The following is a 15,058-nucleotide window of genomic DNA, read 5'->3' as shown; positions in this document are numbered from 1 at the left end:
TATTAGGTCTAAAAGTGCTGCTCCTCTGGTTGGATTCTGCACCAATTGTGAAAGATAATTTTTCTTGGTTATTAGCAGAAACCTGTTGCCTTTATGGGTTTCACAGGTTTCTGTTTCCCAGTTAATATCTGGGTAGTTAAAGTCCCCCATAACCAGGACCTCATTATGGGTTGCAGCTTCATCTATCTGCTTTAGAAGTAGACTTTCCATGATTTCTGTTATATTTGGGGGTTTGTAACAGACCCCAATGAGAATTTTGTTAACATTTTTCCCTCCATGAATTTCGACCCATATGGACTCGACATCCTCATTCCCTTCGCTAATATCCTCCCTTAAAGTGGACTTTAGACAAGACTTTACATAGAGACAAACCCCTCCTCCTCTCCGATTTTTACGATCCTTTCTAAACAGACTGTAACCCTGTAAGTTAACTGCCCAGTCATAGCTTTCATCTAACCATGTCTCGGTTATTCCCACTATGTCAAAGTTACCTGTAGATATTTCTGCTTCTAGTTCTTCCATCTTGTTTGTCAGGCTTCTGGCATTTGCGAGCATGCAGTTTAGAGAATTTTGTTTTGTTCCAATCTCCTCGCTGTGGATTGTTTTAGAAATGTTCTTACCTCCCTTCTGAGTATGTTTTCCTGGGTCTTCTTTGTTCGAGTCTAATGTTTTTCTTCCCGTCCCCTCTTCTTCTAGTTTAACGCCCTCTGTTGTGAATTTGGATTCTGGGCTCCCCCGGTGGCTACTGGTGGAATTGAACTGGTGTTTTCATCTTCTCTGTTCACCTGTTCCCATCAAGATGTGGGAGTCGCTATATAACCTTGCTGCTCTGTTAGTTGCTTGCCGGTCAACAATGTTATCAGAAGCCTCTCTGTGCTTGTTCCTGCTCCTAGACAACTACTAGATAAGTTGGACTCTTGTCCATGTTTGTTTTTGCATTTTTGTTCCAGTTCACAGCTGTAGTTTCGTTACTGTGTCTGGAAAGCTCTTGTGAACAGGAATTGCCACTCTGGTGTTATGAGTTAATGCCAGAGTTTTAAAGTAATTCCTGGATGGTGTTTTGATAGGGTTTTCAGCTGACCATGAAAGTGTCCTTTCTGTCTTCTGCTATGTAGTAAGTGGACCTCAAATTTGCTAAACCTATTTTCATACTACGTTTGTTATTTCATCTTAATTCACCGCCAATACATGTGGGGGGCCTCTGTCTCCTTTCGGGGTATTTCTCTAGAGGTGAGCTAGGACTAATATTTTCCTCTGCTAGCATTATTTAGTCCTCCGGCTGGTGCTGGGCATCTAGAATCAACGTAGGCATGCTACCCGGCCACTGCTAGTTGTGCGTTAGGTTTAGTTCATGGTCAGCTCAGTTCCCATCTTCCAAGAGCTAGTTCCTATATATGCTGATGCTATGTTCTCTTGCCATTGAGAACATGACAGCCCTCCTGATGAGTGTAGCGAGTCTTCTGGCGAATGTGTGTTTCCCAGGTTTGTCGAGGTGTAGTCCATCTCTGGCGAGGAGTCCATCGTACAAGTAATTCACACCGTGGTCCAGGAATTCGAATCCTTGTTGTCTGCACCATCATCTTAGCCAGAAGTGAGGGCTTCAACGCAGTATTCAACAGAAGTTTTTGTAGGTGTCCAACTGAACTGCATGTTGGAGATCTAACAGCAGGTTCTGAGAACACAGGGCTCTTGCTGTACAAAAAGACAATTTTGAGTGTTGTCATTAGGTTCTGAGATTCCAAGAAGTTGTGTAATAAGTAGTGTCCAAAATTACCAACACAGCGAGCCTACTGGATGTCCATTGATCATCACACATCAAAATTAATAATGACCTTAGATAAAACACCCTGATTAACAGACACTAAAATAACAGTCTTCAAAATAACTACAGGTCTTAGATTAAACTCAAAATGCTTTGCAAAATACAATCCCAGACTAGACCATGAAATATATACAGACCCAACACTAGGCAGAGCTCTTAAATAAATGCAAACGTCAACCAGTCCAAAAAAATAATAGATATTCAGACCAGATCCTGTTAGTAAATACAGACCCCAGACCAGACGTAGCATTTGCCTACTCTCCCCTACTCTTTGTCTTGGCCCTTCGTTATCCTTTTTGCCTTTAGCCAAAGAAATCCATGGTAAGAATGAAAGCCCTATTTTCCCTATTTACAGGAAAAAAAAAGCGAAGATGACTTTAATAACAAAAAATGTAAAAAAGCTTTAAGGTACCTTCACACGAAACGACATTATAACGATATCGCTAGCAATCCGTGACGTTGCAGCGTCCTCGCTAGCGATATCGTTTCGTTTGACACGCAGCAGCGATCAGGATCCTGCTGTGATGTCGCTGGTCGCTGAATAAAGTCCAGAACTTTATTTGGTCGTCCGATCGCTGTGTATCGTTGTGTTTGAAAGCAAAAGCAACGATACCAGCGATATTTTACACTGGTAACCAGGGTAAACATCGGGTTACTAAGCGCAGGGCCGCGCTTAGTTACCCGATGTTTACCCTGGTTACTAGCGTAAAATGTAAAAAAAACAAACAGCACATACTCACATTGCGTCCCCTGCAGTCTGCTTCCTCCTCTGACTCAGCGCCGCAAAGTGAAAGTGAAAGCAGCACAGCGGTGACGTCACCGCTCTGCTCTCACTGTACGGCGCTCAGTCAGTCAGGAAGTGGACGCAGGGGGACGTGAATGTAAGTATGTGCTGTTTGTAGTTTTTAGATTTTACGCTGGTAACCAGGGTAAACATCGGGTTACTAAGCGCGGCCCTGCGCTTAGTTACCCGATGTTTACCCTGGTTACCAGGGGACCTCGGCATAGTTGATCGCTGGAGAGCGGTCTGTGTGACAGCTCTCCAGCGACCAAACAGCGACGCTGCAGCGATCGACATCGTTGTCGCTATCGCTGCAGCGTCGCTTCGTGTGAAGGTACCTTTAGGCATTACATGTAAACAGTCAATAAAACCCAAATAACTCAGGATTTAGGGGTTATGCATTCAACGGTATGCCCTGAACCCTGATCATTGACATTCTGGAGCTTCTATAGAGATGTAACAAGGACAAGATATAGTTAATAATGACTCGTTATCTTGGAAAGTGTGAATCGCTTGCCTCCGAGTTCTGAAACTAACGCTTCAGTGCATTACTATTACATGCCGGCTTTTGCTGATTTCAATTATATTTACAACGGCTAAATCAATCTACACTTCTGTGCATTCTTCATCCAGAAATAGCGTTTTCTGTATCCTGAGTAACAGATGACTTATTGTCACGCACCAGTGTATGGTAAGCATCTTACAGGAAACCCAAAATTAGAATTACATTTCCATGCCAATTCCCCATTTGGGAACTTCAAAGGCAGTGGAAAAGTGCCAATAATACATTTCAATTATGCTTACTCGTTCCTCATACTGAGTCAAGAGCAGTGAACGGGACTTTGCAATGACATTTAAAGGGAATCATAAAAATCCCCCTGAACAATTGCAATGCTTGGAAAGATAAAAACACAGAAATTCCATCAATAATTTGTCTTTATATTCCTCCTTGATACGTCTTTTTTCACACCACGTTTGAGACCCCATTTCTGACTTCCATATGACGCCCTGAAGCATGGGTTCAGGGGTGACCCTAGCAAAGCCTTGTGTGGATTTTCTGTAGTAAAGCAGAAAAACAGTAACGGTCAAAAATTCTGAACACACCTGTTCATGCAATGGTTTTCCTTGTTCTTACTGAAATGTGCACATTGTAGATTCAGACTGAAGGCAGCAAAACCACAAAGGAACACACATGGAAACAAGGAGTAAAGAAATGTGTGAGATAAACCAGAATATGTGTTAAAGATTAGATTCTTCCAAGTATCCCCCTTTTATTTTGATGACAGCTCTGAACTGGAACTGTTTGGTTGGCAGGTGTCCATAGAGGCATAATGATATTACATAAGTTTCAGTGGCTGAAACTACTTTAAAAGGGTACTCAAACATACAAAATTGTCTAAAAACAATATGATAAAGTAAGAAAAAAGTGTTATATCCTCTATTCCCATGTTGGTCATTGTTTACTTGCCTGCTGCAATGATGTGCCTGTCTGCTGTGCCTCAGCTGTCTTGTGGCACACACTGTTGGGGCCAATGTCTGGCGGCAGGTCATGTAGATGGGCTCGTCATTGCTGCAGCATACAGAGAGCAGCAAGGTGCTGTGCTACAGCAATGGAGGGCAATGCGTGTAGTTTGTAATATAGTTTCTCCTGTTATTTTATCATAATTCCAGTCCTTGGACACATTTTTATGATCTTAGCGTACCCCTTTAAACCTATGATCTATCAAATGATGCTTAAAAAGACAATTCTGCAGTATCTTTCTTTGTATTTCTAATGAGTTTACCCACTCAGATTTTGGCTACTGATCAGATAAATAGCCCTATGTGGACAGTTGTGTTACATTTAGATTGGCTAACCGTGGCTGATAAATGACCGCTAAGGGTACGTTCACACAGGACTTTTTTGCTGCTTTTTTTGCTGCTTTTTTTTATGCTAATTTTCAGCTGCTTTTTACAGTACCAGTAAAGCCTATGAGATTTCAGAAATCTCATGCACACACGTTTGTTTTTTGTTTGATCAGTTTTTTCTGCTTTGCTGCTTTTTTTGGACATAGGGCATATCACTTCTTTCAGCGTTTTTGCTGCGTTTTTGCAGCGTTTTTTCACCCATTGACTTGAATGGGTGATGAAAAAAACGCTGCAAAAACGCTGAAAAAACGCATGTAGCATTATTTGCTGCGTTTTTTGTGCAGAAAATCATGGCCAGCAGGAAGGGATCTCACAGCCAAGAGCTTAGGGGTGTGGTTAGTGAGGTGTGAAGAGCCATTGTGAGCCATTGTGAGGTGTGAAGAGCCATTGTGAGGTGTCCTGATTGTGATCTATTGTGAGGGAGTTCCTGGTAATAAGGTGTGAAGAGCCATTGTGAGGTGTCCTAGCAGCTGAAAATTGGCATAAAAAAAGCAGCAAAAATCTGCAGCAAAAATCTGCAGCAAAAAGTCCTGTGTGAACGTACCCAAAAAACGCACCAAAAACGCACCAAAAAAACCGCACCTAAATTAGCATAAAAAAAAGCAGCAAAAAAAAGCAGCAAAAAAGTCCTGTGTGAACGTACCCTAATAGGCTACATGAAGGCCAGTTAGCAGTCATTTAACGGTCTTTTTTAACAGGCTGTAACAACTTCCATGCACACAGATTGATCGTTAAAATGATTGTTCTCTACGCATAGAACATAATGTTGTGGGCAGCATATTTACACAGGACAATGTGCTCCCGAGAAGTGCAATTTTTAAGTCTGCCTAAAAATTCCCATACTTAGCAAACAAGCGTTTTGCTCATTCATTGGGTAATTGTTTGCCTGTTAAACGAAAACCTGTAGGAGAGATCAGCGCCAATAGGGTCTTATCCAGTGGATATTGAGAAAATGCACTCACACTGTACTAACCTGATAGACCTATTCACAAAGGCATGTAGATCTTAGTTGAGACATCAGCTGCAGCAGCTCCACGGGTCAGCAGGTGACCGTATCAAGTTTAATAAAATTGGAGATTTGTGGATAAAAACCGCACCGCTGAATAAGATGTAGGATCAGAAAATAAAAGATAGTGGTTTTATTCATCGCGTTTTGAAATTCAGATGACTTCTTCCTCAGGACAAAATGTATGTGGTTATGTCCTGAGGAAGAAGTCATCTGACCTTCGAAACGCATTGAATAAAACCACTATCTTTTATTTCAAATATATCTGGTTGCCTGTTTAGACGTTCCAATGATCAATTCTGATAATTATCACCCTGTCTAAATTGGTCCTTGGGCTAAGATTTTTTTTTTTACAGATATAAAGATTCGAACAAGTAGAAAAAAAGTTTTCATCTGATTAATAAAATGAAACCCTCTATGACTTATTATCTCTCAGGTGCCATTTACCCTCTGCAGTCCTAATGATGATTTTTGTAGAAGGTAATCAGTGGGATTGACAGACACCTTGAGTCAGACAGATTTTCTGCTACTTGAGACCAATCTCGAGATAATGTACAGCAGTTTGGTATTTGGTATCGGTCTTATTGGGGAATAAAGGTCTGTGTCTGTGAGCCATCACATTTTAAGTAAAGAAGAATTCACCCATCATTGTCTTACTGTGATTTTTCTGTGCTTTGGTCACCAATGAGCTACAGAGGGTCTCCATTTATAATTATTACTATCCTTTCTAATAACGCAGCGGAAAAGCTGAAGAATCGTTGGGACAGTACGCTGCAGGGGGTAGAGATGCGCCAAATGCAGCTACAAGAAATGCTGGCCGACAGCATCAAGTGGGATGAATTAAGGAAGGAAATACAAAGTGTCCTGGACCAGACGGACTTCCGACTCTACACCCTCACCCAGACATCCAAAGACACACTCGTCAAACAGATTGCAGAGAACAAGGTGAATGTCCCTTCTCCTCCATCCTCACCCATCCTCTCCTTTTTCGCTCCTGTTCTTTCTGTTTGCACTTCTCCTTCACTGATTGTTTCTTTTTTTCTTGCTAAGTTCAGTGTCCAAGCTTATAGTAAGATCGTAATTTATACATTCTGCACAAATAATATTTGCATGAAAGCACCCACTAAACCAGGAGTGGGTGATGAATACAGAAGTGGTGACGTGTTTCTATTATACTTTTCCTCTGATTGTTCCTTTCCTGATTTTGGCTTACACATACTGATGTAAAATACTGACCAAATACTGAACGTGGCCTACACCTTGTAATGCTCACTTTGGAGATTTAATACTCTTAGAGTAGAATAAATGTAATAATGCTGATAATATTAACTATAATTATTACATTGTCAACAATCTATATGTCATGGGACAACTCTAGAAGTCCTAGTTTTCTTATGTGAAAAACAATTTCTGTATTTTTAGGTATTCGATATGCACCATTTGTCAGCTGTGGAGAACAAGCGATCTGTCCTAAAATATTTGCGGCTATACATTTTTAGATCAGTAGAGGGCACTAGATCATCATTGTAAAGCAACATCTAGACATAAAACCAGCTTTAGCTTACTGCAAAGCTGAATTATTGGCCCATGTTCACAGATCCCAGTCACTTAATATCATTACACAACATTAACTGCGGACAATTATGGATAATGATGAAGGCTTCTTTTTTCATTTATTTTTTGCTTTCCATCAGTATATAGTGTGAAGGGGAAAGTGTATCAATCATGTTTTTGTGTTCCGTGTTCTTATATATTTTTGCAGGTTTTTTTTTTTTTATTCGATTGCAAAAAAAAGAAATAGTAATCTTGCACTTATCTTATTGGCCCTGTTTTTTTTAGACTCATGCTTCCTGTCCTTTCAGGAAGTGTTTTCAGCAGGCTCTGTATCATTACAGGCAGGATTAGAATGAATGTCGAACCTCTATATACAGCACACAGTATCCACCATAGGTGATGTCCCAGTTGAAGTTCTTCCCCCTCACTACTTAATGGTCCCCCCTGCGACTAGAATGAAAATTTTTTTATTACAAATTATAAAGCAAAAAAGTGCCAACACTTACAAAAAAATTAATAAATATATATATATATATATATATATATATATATATATATATATATATATATATATATACACATACAGTACAGACTAAAAGTTTGGATACACCTCATTTCAAGATTTTTCTGTATTTTCAGGTCTATGAAAATTGTAAATTAACAATGAAGGCATCAAAACTATGAATTACCGCATGTGGAATTATATACTTAACAAAAAAGTGTGAAACACCTGAAGATATGTCTTATATTCTAGGTTCTTCAAAGTAGCCACTTTTTGCTTTGATGACTGCTTTGCACACTCTTGGCATTCTCTTGATGAGCTTCAAGAGGTACCGGAAATGGTTTTCACTTCACAGGTGTGCCCTGTCAGATTTAGTAAGTAGGATTTCTTGCCTTATAAATGGTGTTGAGACCATCAGTTGTGTTGTGCAGAAGTCTGGTGGATACACAGCTGATAGTCCTACTGAATAGACTGTTAGAATTTGTATTATGGCAAGAAAAAAGCAGCTAAGTAAAGAAAAACGAGTGGCCATAATTACTTTAAGAAATGAAGGTCAGTCAGTCTGAAAAATTGGGAAAACTTTGAAAGTGTCCCCAAGTGCAGTGGCAAAAACCATCAAGCGCTACAAAGAAACTGGCTCACATGAGGACCGCCCCAGGAAAAGGATGACCAAAAGTCACCTCTGCTTCTGAGCATAAGTTTATCCGAGTCACCAGCCTCAGAAATCGCAGATTAACAGCAGCTCAGATTAGAGACCAGGTCAATGCCACACAGAGTTCTAGCAGCAGACACATCTCTACAACAACTGTTAAGAGGAGACTTTGTGCAGCAGGCCTTCATGGTAAAATAGCTGCTAGGAAACCACTGCTAAGGACAGGCAACAAGCAGAAGAGACTTGTTTGGGCTCAAGAACACAAGGAATGGACATTAGACCAGTGGAAATCTGTCCTTTGGTCTGATGAGTCCAAATTTGAGATCTTTGGTTCCAACCACCGTTTGTTTGTGCGACGCAGAAAAGGTGAACGGATGGACTCTACATGCCTGGTTCCTACCGTGAAGCATGGAGGAGGAGGTGTGGGGGTGCTTTGCTGGTGACACTGTTGGGGATTTATTCAAAATTGAAGGCATACTGAACCAGCATGGCTACCACAGCATCTTGCAGCGACATGCTATTCCATCCGGTTTGCGTTTAGTTGGACCATCATTTATTTTTCAACAGGACAATGACCCCAAACATACCTCCAGGCTGTGTAAGGGCTATTTGACCAAGAAGGAGAGTGATGGGGTGCTACGCCAGATGACCTGGCCTCCACAGTCACCAGACCTGAACCTAATCAAGATGGTTTGGGGTGAGCTGGACCACAGAGTGAAGGCAAAAGGGCCAACAAGTGCTAAGCATCTCTGGGAACTCCTTCAAGATTGTTGGAAGACCATTCCCGGTGACTACCTCTTGAAGCTCATCAAGAGAATGCCAAGAGTGTGCAAAGCAGTCATTAAAGCAAAAGGTGGCTACTTTGAAGAACCTAGAATATAGGACATATTTTCAGCTGTTTCACTTTTTTTGTTAAGTATATAATTCCACATGTGTTAATTCATAGTTTTGATGCCTTCAGTGTGAATGTACAATTTTCATAGTCATGAAAATACAGAAAAATCTTTAAATGTGAAGGTGCGTCCAAACTTTTGGTCTGTACTGTATATATATATATATATATATATATATATATATATATATATATATATATATATATATATATATATATATATATATACACACACACAAAAGCTTCCCTTTAAGCCCATGCTTCCCAATGGTTTATGCCTTGCTGTTCAATTGCTCATTTCAGCTTAAAATTACTAGTAAAGGTTTTGGCAGCAGTTTTACAGTGCAGGTCAAATGTATATGCTGAGGAGTGTGTTTTCTTAATGACCCCTACTGACTCACTTGCTTCATTGTGTGAAGGCCCCGTCTCACTAAGCGATTTACCAACGATCACGACCAGCGATATAACCTGGCCGTGATCGTTGGTAAGTCGCTGTGTGGTCGCTGGGGAGCTGTCACACAGACAGCTCTCCCCAGCGACCAACGATCAGGGGAACGACTTCGGCATCGTTGAAACTGTCTTCAACGATGCCGAAGTCCCCCTGCAGCACCCGGGTAACCAGGGTAAACATCGGGTTACTAAGCGCAGGGCCGCGCTTAGTAACCCGATGTTTACCCTGGTTACCAAAAAAAACAAACAGTACATACTCGCCTTTCGGTGTCCAGGTCCCTTGCCGTCTGCTTCCTGCTCTGACTGAGCCGCCGTACACTGAGAGCAGAGCGCAGCGGTGACGTCACTGCTGCGCTCTCACTTCTCACTGTACGGCCGGGAGTCAGTGAGAGCAGGAAGCAGACGGCAAGGGACCTGGACACCGAAAGGCGAGTATGTAGTGTTTGTTTTTTTTGGTAACCAGGGTAAACATCGGGTTACTAAGCGCGGCCCTGCGCTTAGTAACCCGATGTTTACCCTGGTTACCAGTGAAGACATCGCTGGATCGGTGTCACACACACCGATTCAGCGATGTCAGCGGGGCCTCAACGACCAAAAAAAGGTCCAGGCCATTCTGACACGACCAGCGATCTCGCAGCAGGGGCCTGATCGCTGGTACGTGTCACACATAGCGAGATCGCTATGGAGGTCGCTGTTGCGTCACAAAACTTGTGACTCAGCAGCGATCTCGCTAGCGATCTCGCTATGTGAGACGGGGCCTTTAGTCACCACTAATTGCACAGCATTTCTAGAGACTTTTCTTTAACAAAGACATTTTAACAAGTGTTAAAATGGACCCTGTAGCTTTGTTTGATGTGAGGAGATATTAACAGGAGGTGACAACCTTGTGTCCCATGACAGGCACTGATACACGGCTTCTTCCATTTTTTTTTTTTCATTTTTTTTATTTCTCTCAGGTAATAGTACAGGACTTGCACAAAGGTGAGATTGTCATGGATACATTCAACGACCTCTCAAACAAGCTCCTTCGTGACTACAGCGCTGATGACACCAGGAAAGTTAAGGAGGCCAGCGACCTCTTATACATGAATTGGGTGAACATGAACAAGAGGTGAGTACAGGGGAACATAGTGTAACACCCTCATCTCTGCTGCCAGATAATCCACCTGATCACTCTTCTGCCTCTTCCATCTGTCAGTCTTGTCACTAGCTTCTAGTTGCAATTCAATTCAGAGTACTAACAATAACTTACAACGCTCAGCCCACTGTCCTCTCCAATCATCCCCCACCTAATCTAATACCTTCCCATTAGATTTCAAAAAAAGGAGAAAACGGAAGTCATTGTCATCAGATCTATAAATATCAAACTTTATTGAATATTATAAAACAACACATAAATCCAAATATTAAAAAGTACCTAAAACTGGAGAATACATGCAAAAAAGACCGCACAAAGGCAGTAATGTAGCATATATTATGTAAATATGTGTATATCTTAGTCTTTATACATATGCATGGAATGTCTATTGCACTGATATATTACTATAAGGATGTTAGATATATATATTATAGGTTGCTCATACATATAGACCTATCCCAGCACTATAGTAGTGCTTCACCACTTCTGTGGGGATATAATGGTCTATATATACAGAAATAAAGTGCATAGTGCAATATATCCAACTACTGCTGCCATATAGCCACCAATTAAATGAAAGTGCATCTGCTACATAAGGGAGCATCTAGTTAATCAGCAGTCCTTAGGCCCCATATATTGATAGTGCATACAACAGTAATAGACAGATTTAAACACAAGATAAATATAAAGTGACTGTGCTACATAACCTGATTGTGCAGTCCTGAGCCCCAACGCGCGTTTCGCGTTTAGCTTCGTCCGGGGGAATGTATGTTGGGGTGTCAAATGTGGTGCTTTTTATAGTGGTTGGTTAATTGGGCCATAAATGTGTTGGTAATGTTGAAACCGGCCACCGCGCCTGCACAGGTTAGCGTCCTGCGTCACTTCCTCTCTCCCTACCTGTGACATCAGGGGGAGGAGTCAACGGCGTCATGAACGCGTTGCCATAGCAGCGCAGCGACCCGTACAGCTGCAGATAGTTATTATTTCCGAAGCGAATCAACAAGATGTAGGAAGGGAGATACATGAGTGAGGGGTAGTTGTGCCTATTATGTGGCTCCTAGATGGTTGTGGTGCTCAGCCGCTTTCTCATGTAGCTGCGCACTCGCTGCGCTGCTATGGCAACGCGTTCATGACGCCGTTGACTCCTCCCCCTGATGTCACAGGTAGGGAGAGAGGAAGTGACGCAGGACGCTAACCTGTGCAGGCGCGGTGGCCGGTTTCAACATTACCAACACATTTATGGCCCAATTAACCAACCACTATAAAAAGCACCACATTTGACACCCCAACATACATTCCCCCGGACGAAGCTAAACGCGAAACGCGCGTTGGGGCTCAGGACTGCACAATCAGGTTATGTAGCACAGTCACTTTATATTTATCTTGTGTTTAAATCTGTCTATTACTGTTGTATGCACTATCAATATATGGGGCCTAAGGACTGCTGATTAACTAGATGCTCCCTTATGTAGCAGATGCACTTTCATTTAATTGGTGGCTATATGGCAGCAGTAGTTGGATATATTGCACTATGCACTTTATTTCTGTATATATAGACCATTATATCCCCACAGAAGTGGTGAAGCACTACTATAGTGCTGGGATAGGTCTATATGTATGAGCAACCTATAATATATATATCTAACATCCTTATAGTAATATATCAGTGCAATAGACATTCCATGCATATGTATAAAGACTAAGATATACACATATTTACATAATATATGCTACATTACTGCCTTTGTGCGGTCTTTTTTGCATGTATTCTCCAGTTTTAGGTACTTTTTAATATTTGGATTTATGTGTTGTTTTATAATATTCAATAAAGTTTGATATTTATAGATCTGATGACAATGACTTCCGTTTTCTCCCTTTTTTTGAAATATGCTGACTTAATGGAAGTGTCATATACCTAGGCCACTAGTTCTACTTATATGATTTTACCTTCCCATTAGAGTTGGTGTGAATCAATTTGCAGGGCCATCAGCTATGTCAGTAACATGTGGCCCCTGGATGGGAGCCCTGAGAACTGCCTCCTTCTCCCCGATATCAGTGGTCTTCTTTTGATTATCCAGCCTGGTGTGACATCATCGTTGCGGTGTGACACATGTGACGTTGCCCCAGGCCAGCTAGTCAAAAGAGAAGGCGTGATTCCCGGGAGGCAGGAGGCAGTTCTCAGGACTCTTATCCAGTGGCCAAAGTTTACCGACATAGCCACTGGACTAATCCTGTGAATCAAATCTCACTCCCAATGTAATCTCAGTCCTCACTATTACTTACTTCACTCACCACGTGTCTCCTTCTCATACTATTGTATCCCAAGATTTTTTTCTATGTAAAGTGTTACCCTGACTGATCAGATCCCCCCCATAAAAAATTTCAAAACTATGAAAAGCAACAGAAAAACCCATCTCTACAGAATAAGCGACAGTCTGATACTTCGTTAGTGCCATATGTGCAGACTCTACCCTCACCTACTGTTTTTGTAGCCCATAGCTTTTAGATTATAAGCCCTCGTGGGAAGGTTCTGTGGTTCTGTACTTAAGGGGTTGTTCATAAACATCACCTATCCACAGGATAGATAATACTGGTGGTCCAGTTGCTGAGACCCCTACTCATACCAAAAATAGAGGGTTTGAAGTATCCAGTGTATCAGCTGTAAGGCCTCAGATATGATGTCACTATGTCACTTAAGTGGTCTGCGCAGTGTGAACAGGTACAGCAAAGGTTAAAATTTCAATTGGAGGTACGAGGCATACCTCTGATGGATGCCTCTAATAGACATCAATGTGTTAATATACAGTGGCATCTAATGGTCGAAGGTTCCTTTGTTAAAGAAAGTGTATATTGCACGGAAAAGGTTTTTCTATGGAAGATTATATGGTACTAGCTGAAGAGCCCGGTGTTGCCTGGGCATAGTAAATATCTGTGGTTAGTTATAGCACCTCACTTCTCTTATTTTCCCATCACGCCTCTCATTTTCCCCTTCACTTCTCTCATTTTCTCCCTTACACCTCTAATTTTCCCCCTCATTCCTCTTATTTTCCCCCTCACTCCTCTCATTCCCCCCTAACACTTGTCATTTCGACCTCACATCTGTCATTTTCCGATCACTCCACTATTTTCCCTCACTCCTCTCATCCTCTCATTTTCCCCTCAGTATATACATGTTTGTCATCTCCCTTATATATAGTATACACCTGTATGTCATCTCCTGTATATACTGTAGTATATTGTTGTGAATTCTGCTTTTGGGCTCCCTCCGGTGGTTGTAGGTGGTAATGCAGTTGTCCCTGAGTTGCAGTCCTGGTCGGGTGTATCTGCTGATTGCAGTTCTGACTGGGGTATTTAGGCGTGCAGGATTCATTAGGCCTTGCCAGTTGTCCATGGTTGTTGGGAGGTTTTGGTCCTGGTTTGGTTCCTTTTGCCTTCTGGCAAATCAGCAAAGATAAGTGTCTGGTTTTGTTTCTGTGGCACACATGCTGTGTGCTTAATAATTCTGTGCTATTCAGTGTTTTTTTGTCCAGCTTAGATTGTGTCAGTATTTTCTCAGTCTTGTTGGATTCTCTGGAGTGGTAGATATACATTCCATGTCTTTAGTTAGATTGTGGAAGTTTTTGTGTTATCTGCTGTGGATATTTTTGGAAGGGTTTTTAATACTGACCGCTTAGTATTCTGTCCTATCTTTCCCTATTTAGCTAGAGTGGCCTCTTTTGCTGAATCCTGTTTTCTGCCTGCGTGTGTCTTTCCTCTCCTACTCACAGTCAATATTCGTGGGGGGCTGCCTATCCTTTGGGGTTCTGCTCTGAGGCAAGGTAGTATTCCTATTTCCATCTATAGGGGTATTTAGTCCTCCGGCTGTGTCGAGGTGTCTAGGGTTTGTTAGGCACACCCCACGGCTACTTCTAGTTGCGGTGTTAGTTCAGGTTTTGCGGTCAGTACAGTTTCCACCTACTCCAGAGAAAGTTCATGTGGCTCCAAAGTCACCGGATCATAACAGTACAACTGGCCAACTATGAGTTAAATGCATCTCAGAAGAAGGGAAGAAAGGTGTTGAGTCATTTTTTTTTCTGCAGTTTGCTTTGCCTTTTCTTCCCTCTTTTTCTCTGGGTGGCTAAGGAGTCTCGTGTTAGCATGGATGTTCAGGAATTAGCTTCTCGTGTAGACCAGCTTGCTGCTAGGGTACAGGGAATTTCTGATTATATTGTTCAGACTCCTGTTTTAGAGCCGAAGATTCCTACTCCTGATTTGTTTTTTGGTGACAGGTCCAAATTTTTGAGTTTTAAAAACAACTGTAAACTGTTTTTTGCTTTGAGACCTCGATCCTCTGGGGATTCTATTCTGCAGGTT

At 41.7% G+C, this 15,058-nt stretch overlaps 1 protein-coding gene across 2 annotated transcripts in view; it reads left to right on the top strand.

The window, feature by feature from the left end:
• UTRN (utrophin) overlaps positions 1–15,058 on the top strand; it is an 846,507-nt gene that overhangs the window by 338,029 nt on the left and 493,420 nt on the right. For both annotated transcript variants that reach the window (XM_077283030.1, XM_077283029.1), the window contains exons 51-52: positions 6,257–6,462; positions 10,524–10,678. In XM_077283030.1, the coding sequence (XP_077139145.1) occupies positions 6,257–6,462; positions 10,524–10,678 (361 nt within the window). The remainder of the gene's footprint in view (positions 1–6,256; positions 6,463–10,523; positions 10,679–15,058) is intronic.

Source organism: Ranitomeya variabilis, chromosome 2 (assembly GCF_051348905.1).
Source record: "Ranitomeya variabilis isolate aRanVar5 chromosome 2, aRanVar5.hap1, whole genome shotgun sequence".
Taxonomy (NCBI): Eukaryota; Metazoa; Chordata; class Amphibia; order Anura; family Dendrobatidae; genus Ranitomeya; species Ranitomeya variabilis.
The sequence above is the reverse complement of the archived record's forward strand: the minus strand, read 5'-3'. Positions and strand labels throughout refer to the sequence as shown.